Source organism: Poecilia latipinna, unplaced genomic scaffold (genome assembly GCF_001443285.1).
Source record: "Poecilia latipinna isolate Pla-1442-1.1 unplaced genomic scaffold, P_latipinna-1.0 Scaffold335, whole genome shotgun sequence".
NCBI lineage: Eukaryota > Metazoa > Chordata > Actinopteri > Cyprinodontiformes > Poeciliidae > Poecilia > Poecilia latipinna.
This window is the reverse complement of record NW_015112951.1, coordinates 72346-84594: the sequence shown is the minus strand read 5'-3', so window position 1 is coordinate 84594 and position 12249 is coordinate 72346. Positions and strand designations below refer to the sequence as shown.

Genomic DNA, 12249 nt, shown 5'->3' with positions numbered 1-12249 from the left:
GAAGGAGGGATAGAGGCACGAAATTTTTCAATTGAAGACACAATACAACAAATGTAATAAATGCACTTGATTTATGCTGTTAAGTTTGCTACCATTTTTTAAAATTGCTTTCTGATTTTCACACCCATGTGTAAAAAATTATCATTTTTCAAAGTAAGCTGTCTGAATCTGAAGCAAATCATCACAAATTCTCACATCGCCGAGGTATATTGTGTTTTTATCTTTGACATTTATAAGTGAAGTCAGTTTACACACAGAATAAGAAAACAGGACTGATAAAAATCTGATTAGGTAACATCTGAATGTATTTGTGGGAGTTAGAGAAGGTTTTAAGTCTCAAATGTACAAATTTTGAGTTTTCACAATGCTACTTTATTTTTTTTTAATGGTATCATGTCTTCATTTTTAAAAATTGTTGCCAAATTTACAATTTGGCAACAAACTTTATGGTTTCATCGTGAATGAAAGCTGAGCTGGCAAGGCAGCACCTTTTGGTATGGTTTTTTATTCAAAGAGACTTGGAACATTTTTAGGCTAAATTACTTTGTGAACTTTGAAATGCCACAACATCTTAAGTAAAATCGTGGAGGAGGACCCAAGACTTCAGATGATCGAGGAAGATGCATCAACAGAAAGTGGCAAAGATCCCTGAACCTTGAATCCTCCTCTTTGCCATGCACCACCGAACCCTTTGACCGCTACAAGTAAGGTAGGTGAAGTGTCTTCTCACACAGTGAGAGAGACATAGAGAACGGGAGCTGAACATTTGCAGCTCATGAGGAAATGGGTGTAAAAACAAAAGTGTTGTATTTATATTTTTTTCAGTGGTCATTCAATGTGGGACGCATTAGATTTTATCCCACCAAAGAGATAAGATGATTTCTTGCATTTTGATTAGTTTGGGCAGGGGGCAACAGAAGCTAACCTCGGACATCATTCATGCTAGCAATTTAAAAATAATGAGCAAAACTTTTAGTCTGAAAGCAAACAAAGGAACAAGGAAAATGTCTTTTTGTTTTTAAAAGTGCTTTTGTTTTGCTATTCTGTTTTAATTTCACATTTGCTGGGCTATTCCCCCTGATCAAATATACATATCTTACGGGCTCAAGTCTGCAAACAGTATGTTTGATGATTTGGTTTATTGGAAGGCCGATCATTCATGACTCACTCACAGCAGCTGTCCTTACTATGAATCACTGACTTTCTAATTTTCTATTTTAAAGCCCATCCTTATACACCCGTCCACCATTAGGCCACATCTGTCATCAGGCTCCCTATCACTGCTAACATTAAACAGACTGTGTCAACAGACCATCTGTGTTTGCCTCTCTGTCATTCTGAATCTCTCCCTCAGGACCCATTTCACCCTCTCTTAACTCTGCTGCTATTTTCAACATGTTATTTATTTATTTTATTTTTTTTTTTTCTACAATATTTCTCGTCTCCAGTGCCAGAATCTGACCCTGCGCAGTGGTGGTCTCTGTGGTGATCCAGGATAAAATTAACTGAAGAGCTAGCAACAAGTTCTTGGTAAAAAAAAAAAAAATCATTGACATTGTCCTGACACATTTAGATGCCTAATCATTATTGTGTATTATTAGATGACAGCGGCTGAGAGTGACATTTCACAGCCAGCGTATTTACCTTGGTCCACTGGTGGAGAATCAGAAATTAGACTTCATTTGAATCAAGATTTACAGACATATTGAAATATTTCAGTTGCGTCCCATCTCTACTTTAATTTGTTTCCCTAAAACAAATACCTGTCAACTTTTAATACTTTCACTTTGGAAAATGGAAGTTATTAGTTTAAAACGTAGCGTCTAATATCTTTTATTCATGAATACTCTCCTTACATTGTCAACTTCTTACAAATTGGTGAAAGTTAAAATTGGCTTGGATTCATTTTAACATATGTTATATTCCTGTTCTAAATCGAGAAAGGGTTTTTTATGTAACAGTTGTTTTAAATTAACACTGTGTAAATAATTTCAGTAGAATAGAAAATAATACAGTGTGTCTGAACTGAAAGGATTTGAGCTGAATTAAATTTATTTAAACACACCAGATATGATCTTTCAATCATAAGGACTACATATTCCCAAGTAATTTCAAACTAACTTTGTTGGACACTTAGATTTAATCACAACACTATGTAGTCCTCAAAATATGAATGATTTTCTCACTGAAAAATAGTTTATCCACTTTCTAGATCTCTTCCCAAGTTTAAAGAATGTGGTAGAAAAACCCCATGAAAAAAATCCATATTTTCATGGGTGAAAGGCTGCATCATTCATGCAAGAAATGATGCATGACCTTTTCTTGATTATTCATCTTGATGTTGCTCACCACGTCATGCAGACTTCGCACCAGAAGTCTACATGCCCACAGCTGCCAAGATTTCCAGATCATGCAAGTTAAGAGAAAGAATCAGAGTGATCTGATCGGGTTCTGATCAGTTCTGGACCATAAAGTAGCATCTCTTTTATCATGTTCTGTTCCCAGTGTTCTGGTGCAGGAAGCTGTTGGACCAACAGACACTTGCTCCTCCAAAGCTATCGCCCCACCAAAAACTCTGAAGTCAGAAAACTTAACATTCCTGGCTATGAAAGTCTTTTTTTTTTTTTTTCATGTACTCTAAACTCTACAGGTTTAACCTTTATGATGCGTTTCCTGGTCTTGGAGTCTATGAGAGACGAGTGAACTTCTCATAAAGGTTAAACCTTTAGTCAGTTTAGGTAATAATTTTAAAAGTTCACACTCCAATCCACAAAACTCTCATTGTCGGAAGTAAAAGCATTCCGTAGAATGAATGTTGGCATATGTGTTTTATTGTTGTTGCTTGTGTTTCTTTTTACTTATTGAAATGATTAGAAAATAGACGTTGGTGTATTTATTAATTATTAGTTCTCGTTAGTGTTTTCTTTGTAATCACTGACTGAATTGTAATTATAATCAGCGATAATATAAAGAATCTTAATCTGAAAAATATGCAGATCTTCTCATTGCCTCTTTATGCTTGTGATGAAGATCCTCCAGCAGGGAGACAAAAAAGTTGATCCTTCAGACAATATTTTGACAGATTATGAGGCAGATTATTATGCTGATTATTTATGTACATAAATGTGGTTTAACAAAACTTTTAAACTGCTTCACCCACTAAGGCAGAAGTAAATAATCTCTAATTTCTGCTTAGCTCCATAAAATTAAGACCGGTTGCTAATAACAAAAAAAATGCAGCACACAGTTGACGCTTTTTGAGCTAATCAGTGTGTTTTTAATATTTAAAACATATTAAAAACACACGTTGAGTCTAAAGCTGAAGACTTTTTAAAGCAATATCTGTTAGCTAAGCCTGTTATTTTTCAGTCCAGCTAAATTCATGATGCCATGGACCCTTACCTCCTGTCCTTAGAGAGTCAATAACATCCACAGAATATCATCAGTTTGCTATGAATTGAAAAAAAAAGGGGGGACTAAAAAAAGTTAAAATATAATCCAGAGAGGTGTCGGGAAGGGACCATGACACAGAGAAATGACACAGAGTTTTCCAGCTGGGCGCTGTGGAGAGTGCCATGAGGCCACTGTGTACATTCCTTCATCTAAGAATAGCATGGTGGGCCACCGTGACTCTACCGGGCCTCTCATGTGACACGGGGTTGTGTGGCACCGCCGGGGTCCAACAGAGGCGGCGAAAACAATGGTCCCGGAGTGGGACGGTCATCCCAGGGTCTTGAATCAATCGTGAGGCATGCCCACCCTGGATGGCGCTTAATTGAAGAGCTCCTGAGCTGACAACCTGGTGTTTGAACCTTTCCTCCTCCACCTCTCTGATGCATGTAGTTCACTACGGTGGCAAATATAGATTTGCACTGATCAGGACAAACAGCTGTAAGAACCAGTGGAGGTATACGCGTCCAAATGCTGTGAGAGTTAAATTTGTTATTTGTGTACACGGATATGCCAAGTAAAGCTAACCCTGAAATGCTGTATCATTCACCAACTTCTGATTAAATGTTTTCTTTTGAGCTGAAGCAAAAGTAAAACCAACAATCTCAATTATTTTCTTTTTTAAGTCCATCTGTTAAGTTTTGTAAGGAGTAACAATATGGGAAGGCACACCAAAACCAACAGCCATAACAGAAATCCATGACTTTTATTAGACTTCAATAAAATCTAACAAGTGACTCTCCAAACAAACAGTGCCGTTCTAAAGGAGTCAAATATGAAGGTGTGGAGGTTGATAGACTCCACTGGGAGCTCAACTTGAAATTAGATGTGTCTGATTTTTTTCAGCAACTCCAGGTGAGTCTGGCATAAATCAAATGATAAAAATGTGGAAAAGCAACCCACTTCTCTTTGCGAGATTTGTTTCTGGAATAAAACATTCATTTATTTCACAGCTTTTGCTCAACTCATGATGAGGAGTGTAAATAATTTTGAAAGGTATTGCATTAAAAAAAAAAACTAAAAAAAACTTTAACTTCAAAATTAATCTAAATTAATTCTTGGTGTAAGGGATTGCAATAAAGTCACTGACACAATACAAGCAAATTTGTATTATATAACTAAAGTGAATTAAATTCTAAGAGCAAACCATTTTTGACTCTCTTATTTTAAATATTAGTTGCACATTAGACCATGGAACATTTTCCAGTAAAAGTGAGTCTTTATTTTAAAGTAACATCTTGAATGTAGCCACTCCCTGCACTCTGAACAGTTTAGAGAGTAGCTGGATGAATTATTGTCATGCTTGTTTAGTCTCATATGACCAAGATCTGGGGTTTCGTGTCGGCAGATAAAATAACATAGCTAGAAGAAAGTGAGCTGTCAGCGCGATCAGCCTTGAGAGCATGTGGCGCTTTGGAGGACTTTGTCACTGACACCAGTTACTAAGTTACAACTCCATTCCTGCAGACGAAGGTGTCACTGGAAGACATGTGTTAAAAATAATTGTAAGATGTAGCATTTTTTTTTTTTATTTTTTTTAGAAATGCTAATTCTCACTTTCTCTGCAGCTGCTGGTTTCTTGCTGCTTGATAATGATAGGTTGCTGGTTATCACAAATGTGTGCATAGATATTTTTTTTTCCATGAAATATGGGATTTTAGTTTTCTTTCTTTTGTTTTGTAGACATAGATATAAAAACAACTGAATACATCAGTTTGAGTGTTAGAAGAAAAGACTGGAGCTCCTGTTTTGTCCAGAAGAAGTAAACAAAATGCCGTCCATTTTTTATTTTCAAATCTCCCCAGTTGTGGGTGATTGCAAATATTTTGTAACTTAGTAAAAGTCATAATAGACTTCCTGTTCATTGGTTTAGATTTTTTTTTTTTTTATTAATTTCACTGAGGTTAATGTTTTCCCTTCATTGTACATCTAAACAGGGGGAAAATATCCTAGCTTTAGATTTGTTGGAACTCTTATCATCTTTTGCTATCTTTTGGAATTTAAATAAATTTATTTTGCTTATTATATCACTAAACTATGAAGACATCAATGTAAATAAAATCAAAATTCAACCTTGAAACTGTAGAAAAAACAACTGATCATTTCTTTTACACAAAAATTGGTATATTTTTATTCTTAAGTATTGTTTACATTTTTTTACATTTTCACAAATTCATAATTTATTTGACACTAGACTCACCTGGAGTGTTTGTTGCAAAAACCTTCATCCTATCTGAACAAAACACACAGTTAAAGTTATAAAGTCCAAATAGCATATAGCCAACTCCACATTTAAACTTGCAGGTTTTTTTTACTTGCATCCTGCTCCAATTAACCAGGTAGCATGCAAATAGCACTGACTGGTTGTTATGGAGATTTGGTCAGCTGCCACTTTCTGTTGTACTAGATCTCTTCACAGAGAGCTATGAAGATCTTTATAGAACACAAAAGAATAGAACATCTTTATTTTGTTGTAACAATGGGAACAAATGTGTTAGAAAAAAATGCTTCTGCAGTAAATAATAAGGGTTTTTGCACATCTTTTTAAGGAGAAACAGAGACTGCCACACTGCAACGATGGTGGAAAACGTGTTAAGCAGATCCAAGCATAATGAAATGAAGCTGAATCTGTAGAACAAGTCCTGCCACATCTTTGAAGTGTGTGTGCAGCATTTGTTGCTCTCCCAGTTTGGATCTTCACCTGGATTGCCTATTATGTTACTTTAGTTGTCATGTCACAGTCAACTGATTGTCTGGGAATAAAAAGTTTTGACACTCTGGGTGCCCTCACGTGATGAGATAGCTATGTATTGAATTAATCAGAAAGTAGGACCTGCTGTCAGTTTAACTTTTAGTTGGTGTGAAATAATTGCTGTGGAATTTGAGTAGCTGTGGAAATACCATAAATGCTTCAACTGTTTGAAAATGTATACTCCTTTGCTATTTTTGGCTAGCAGATAAATGCTACTACTACTACTACTACTTCTACTACTACTACTACTAGTAACTAGTAGTAGTAGTACTATTTAGTACTATTTGGTACTACTATTTAGTAGTACTACCAATTATGATTATTATTAATAATAATACGAACAGTATATAATTGCTAAAGGATGCTAGCCTTAGATTATTCTCTTCACAACTAATTTGGAGGGACAATGGATTTAATAAACAAAATTGTATATAATTAAGTGTCATATCGCTGAATATTTAAACAGACCATCCGGCATCCTCCCTACAAGGACTTGAATCCATAATAATTTTTGTCTAAATGAACGTATTTCCATTAGAAACATAGATTAGAGACAAAGTGAGCAGAGTTTTATCCCCCGCCGTCTCTCTCCTAAGGTCCATTCAGCTCTAGCGTCACGCCTCAACCGGAAGTGACGCTAAAAAACACAACAAGGAAGTTGCCGTTTACTGTGAAGGAAAATAACCAACAGGTTAAACGTCTCCTCACATCTGGGGTGTTTCTGCTGCATGCTCGGGTGCCAGGAGGGCTGAAGTCACCGTGGACTCGCACGGGAGCCCGCTTCACGTCGCCTCGAAGGATTCTGCTCTTAGCCAGCTCGGTAGCTAGCAATGAACACGGACGTGGAATTTCACATCAGGCAGAATTATCCGTGGAACAAGCTGCCAGCGAATGTCAAACAGGTACCGTGCTTTTAAATGTTTCCCTTTGTGGGCGGCAGAGAGGGGCCACGGAGCAGGGGGCTGGCAATGTCACGGCGGAGCTGCGTGTGTCATTCAGCCAGCTGTCAAGAGTCTCCTCCTCTGCTACGGAACCGTAGCCGACCACCATCCATCTACTGAAGCCATTCAGCCTGCCTCTTCTCTGCTGCTCTGTCATCACATGACAGACGGGTTGATACGAGGCGCCACATGATCTTAGTGCGTGGGGGGCCCACCTGCAGATTCTGCACGCACACCTTCAAGCATTATCGGTTTTATCTGTGCATCAAGTACAACGAAGGGTGTTTTCACACCCGGTCCAAATGAATCCGTCCTACTGCATGCCTTGATTTTAAGCTCGGAAGGAAGTGGAGGGGGGGTTGCATTCAAAAGCTTTGTGCTGCTGCACGCATTCTAGTTTTATTCTAGTTTAAAACTTTCCGTCCAGTCACAGGCCTTCTGCAGGACTGATGCTTGTGCAAGCTTTAATGCATTTTATGAGGATCTTGTTTGGTTGATTATACTTATGAAGTGGAAGGGGGCGGGGGGGAGAATCTAGTTAGAAAATAATTCCAGGAAAAACCTAAAAGGTTTTGCATGCATTTATATTCAATCAATGCATACCAAATGGGGAATGTTTCCACCTGCTTTGCACATTTAAAGGTGGGACGTTCAGCCTGTTTCTGTGTGCAAAATAACTCAAGCTCTGTCAGAGAGCCATTGGACATTGTTTAGATTTTGCTGCTCTACCTCCACCTCAAATTTTTTGCACGGTCTAACAGGTTTTCTTCCATTTTTGCCTCATATTTAGTCCCAACTCTCTCAAAGAAGCATCCAGTCAGAAAAACTGTTCACATTGCACAACTGGCAGGAGGGAAGCACACATAGTATTTCACTGGCCAGCCATGATGCTGACACCATGTTTGGCCGTAGCGTGCTGCTTAGGACGATGTGTAGCAATAGCATTAGCCTTCCAACACGCATAGTATTTAACCGGCAAGCCAAAAGTAGGACCTGGATGTGTTTTTGCGTAATCCATATTAACATCCTGTTGAGTTTAAATCTAAGGAAATTATGCTAACGATATGGAAAAATGACATTTCTAAAAACACAAAGCAACACCCAGGAAGGACATGTCTAAATGTCTTGGGATAAAAATGACACCACAGTGAGTCCTAGGCCAGGAAATAAGTCAGCACAACAGGAAAACTGTTCACATTGCACAACCAGCAGGAGGAACGCAGTTCTGAAAGAGAGTCCCTGTTCGTTTCTGCTGCCTACATGGTGAGAATAATCCTGCCTCGATCTTTACAGGTGTGCCTTTGTTCTCTTTTGCAGAGTTTGGGGAACTCACAGCGCGAGTATGAGAAGCATGTGCTGCTGTACAGCATCCGCAACCAGCTGCGATTCCGCAATAACCTAGGTGAGCACGTCCGTCTGCCACACTGCTGCAGAACGTAAACGGATCGCAATGAGTCATGATGGAGAGATTAACGAAAACTGTCAGCAGGGATGCAATAGATCATGTGTCTTTTCATCTATTTGAGTTTAGAAAGTGGTTACAGTAGAAAACTCTGCATGCAATCAAAGTGAAAGCAGAGTTTCTGCTCTTGTGACCTCCTGGTGTTCTTAGATAAGTGAGTCTCATTTTAGCCCCGAATTGATCAGCTATTGATCGACTGCAAACTTTTTTTTGCCCCTGGCTGTGACCTGACCGCTACCCGTGGGTGTGTGTTTTTTTTGTTGTTTTTTTTTTATCGAGCAGTCCGCCACGTCAGGAAGGATGAGCGCAGGTACTATGAGGAGCTGCTGAAGTACAGCCGGGACCACCTGATGCTGTATCCCTACCACCTGTCTGACATCATGGTCAAAGGGCTGCGAGTCACCCCGTTCTCGTACTACATAGGAATCATGGAGGTAAGGAGTCTCTGACCGGAGTGGAGGGCTTGTAAACACTGAACACTTTTTTTTTTCTGCCAGATCAGTCTCTTCTAAATCAGCAGAACATCTTCTGTTGTTCAGACGCTGCTTTCTGACTGACGGGGTGGATTCACTCAGAGCAGAAATTCTTGTTACAGCTGTGAAGATTTTCTAATTGGTTTTGAAACAGCCAGTCTCTGTTCATTTGAAGTGAACGATGACTTTAATTTTGGCAGCACAGCAGGATTGTGTGTTTTGGCTGGAGAAACGGACATTGACGAGGATGTGAGCTGTCACCAGCTCTGTGTCAGTTTCCGTTTTAATTAGAGAAAACACAAGTGTGACAATATTATTTGGCAAACCTTTTTGGATGTTAAATCATTAAAATCAGCATAAAGCGAGGATAACTTTTTACATATTAATTCAATTAAGTGCAACTTATAGTTGCACTTAATTGTTATTCAAACCCCCACAATATAATTCACTTTACTATTAAAATAAAGGTTCTTGTGAAATCTACACCTAATCCCCAGTGTCTAAGTCCTCCAGTTGACTTTGAGACAAGCTTTGGATCATTCTACGTTTTGGACCTTCCATCCATCCGCTGATGGATTCCTCTCTCTGCCACCAGGTGGCGTAGCTGCTGTTTCGTTAACTTTAAACTTGTGAACTGTGATTGGTTTTTATCATGCTGCCTACGGTTACTAATTTTACAATGCTAATGACAATATTTAAAAAGAAATTACAAAACTCTCTAAAAAAATCCTTAATTGTTTCCAAAAGATTAAAAAATGAGAGCATTTTTAAAAATCTAGTGGCTTTAATTCATTGAAACATGGGAGTTTTAAATTGCAGCTTTTCTAACCTCCTGTAGCTGGTGGCTATGCTGCAGCGCTAATGTTAACTTGTACATAAAGAGGTGAAATCAGTAGGAATTTGGTGTTAGCTGTGCTATTTTTAGCTTCTGTGTATCTACATAACTTTTTTACTGCTTCATTTGTTTGCTAGTACTAACTCTAATAGAATTACCGTATTGTCCGCACTATAAGGTGCACCTTCAATGAATGACATATTTTAAAACTTTTTTTTATTATAAGGCGCATAGAATAGACACTACAGTTATTAGGGTTGCCACCCGTACCTTTGTTCCGTACTCTACAAATTTGGATGTATAGCAATAAAGAGGTGATCCCTGAGTAGTTTATATAGTAGACTGCCCCAGTCATTGTTTCACTCACGGTGTTGTTGGTGTTGTGATATTGTGCCCAACTGCTTTCTGGGTAACACAGACCAACCGACACGCTGCCGCCGCAGTCTCTGTCTCTCTTCCCGCGCCCCCTTCCCAGCTTTAAATGTATAGGGGCTGGTCCCTTGGTAACCCTAGTGAAGCACCCCGGATGAATGTCTAAAGCCACTTTGTTGACATAAAGAATGTCAAGAAAACAGTCCGACTCCGGTCGGCGAGGAGAGCCTTCCGCGACTGGGCTGGGGCGTGGCCGGATGATGGTCACCCTTCTCCGTTCGTGCACAGCATGTTCGTGGAGAACATGGTGCTAAATGACCTGCAAGACAACCTGATTATAGACAGTCGGTAGGTAGATAGGTCAGTCAAACTTTATTAACAAACCAGCATTCTGACAACAATCCCAGCATTCACCGCGCGCTTCTTCTTCTCCAGGTGAAAATGAAGTCGGCAGCTGCTTACCATAGTTTCTAGACCTGTTGTGGCTCAGTATTGGTCCATATATAAGGCGCACCGGATTTTAAGGCGCACTGTCGGCTTTTGAGGAAATTGAAGGTTTTTAGGTGCGCCTTATAGTGCGGAAAATATGGTAATCAGTAAAAATATGCTGCTGAAATAATGGACACTCCTATAAAATGTTGCAGGTATTTATTTAGCCACTTTTCCGATTATGTTCATTAACATACCAAATCTTCTGCATCACCACAAACTCTTTGTTTACATATGTGTATGCAGATGACAGTTGGAATATTAGATTTCTCCTCATGTGGCATAGATCCCGTTTTACTTGGAGCGATATGAGAAACAGACTCTGTTATTTTTGCTACTTTATAAACTGGAGAAAAGACCAGCAATTATATCTCTCAGCTCATTTACCAAGGCGTCTCCACCTTTCCCTTGCCTGCTTAGCTAAACTCCACGGAGCTTTAGCTGAGACTACTGAATTGCCGAAAGCTGTGTCACATTGTTAATCCATCTCCAGAACTTAATGAAAACCCGGAGCAGAAATTAGCTTGGTTGCCAAAATCAGATAATCCTTTTATTAATCAGCAGACAGTGACACACTTTAATCCCCTCTTTTCTTGTTTTTTTTCCTCCTCCAGGATATTATGAACAGTGAGAAGAGTTACGACTCCTTGCCCAACTTTACTGCTGCTGACTGTGAGTTTTTTTTTGTGTGTGTTTATTTAAAAACTCTGTTTCCTCTCTTCCTGTCTACAACTGAAATAATTTTTAAGAGTTTCTGTTTCCCTCCGATGTCAACTCATTTTTTTCTTTATTCGCTTGCATCTCTGGCTCTTTAGCTGGTTTTACAACTAAAAAATAATGAGATGTAGAAATCAGACGTCTGTTATTGGTCAGAAGATCATTGGAAAGTTATCTTAGAAGTTTTGTTTTATTCAGCAGGTGCATCTTAAATTAGATAAACATTAAACATGTTATTTCAGTTATTGAATAGGAAAAGTGTAACTTATATAAAGTTATACAAATTTAGTGACATATTTTAGGTGTTTTAGTTCTGTTGATTTTGATGATTACACCTTCTAGCCAATAAAAGTCAAAATACATTTTCTCCAAATATTACATAAGACTGATATAAATATTTTTTTATTAAGGCAGAAGTATCATCCTATTTTGTCTATGGACTATGGAATATATGTGTTAGGGACTCCTTTTGCATGAGTTACTGCATCGATGCAACATGACACTTTTTTCAACCTTACTTTTTCGTTCCACTAAATTTTCTGTCTGTGACTTTCTGTTGCTTAACCTTCTTATTGTGGTTTTCTACAACTATTTACTGCATCCCTGTCAAATCCTGTGTTTTCCTTGATTGTGTGAGCCCTAATAATATATATATATATATATATATATATATATATATATATATATATATTTTTTTTTTTTTTTTTTTTTTTCGAAAAAAAAATTTATAGGAGAAAAAAAGGGTTTTTTTTTAGGTA

At 38.2% G+C, this 12249-nt stretch overlaps 2 protein-coding genes across 3 annotated transcripts in view; one reads left to right on the top strand and one right to left on the bottom strand.

Moving 5' to 3' along the window:
• Positions 1-3574, bottom strand: part of klhl38a (kelch-like family member 38a) — a 14954-nt gene extending 11380 nt beyond the window's left edge. Inside the window, exon 1 of the mRNA XM_015035426.1 lies at positions 3403-3574. The gene's annotated coding sequence lies outside the window, so the exon portion shown is untranslated. The remainder of the gene's footprint in view (positions 1-3402) is intronic.
• A 3247-nt stretch (positions 3575-6821) lies between these two features.
• fam91a1 (family with sequence similarity 91 member A1) overlaps positions 6822-12249 on the top strand; it is a 29575-nt gene continuing 24147 nt past the window's right edge. For both annotated transcript variants that reach the window (XM_015035431.1, XM_015035430.1), the window contains exons 1-4: positions 6822-7104; positions 8461-8545; positions 8888-9039; positions 11389-11446. In XM_015035431.1, the coding sequence (XP_014890917.1) occupies positions 7033-7104; positions 8461-8545; positions 8888-9039; positions 11389-11446 (367 nt within the window). In that variant the 5' untranslated portion in view covers positions 6822-7032. The remainder of the gene's footprint in view (positions 7105-8460; positions 8546-8887; positions 9040-11388; positions 11447-12249) is intronic.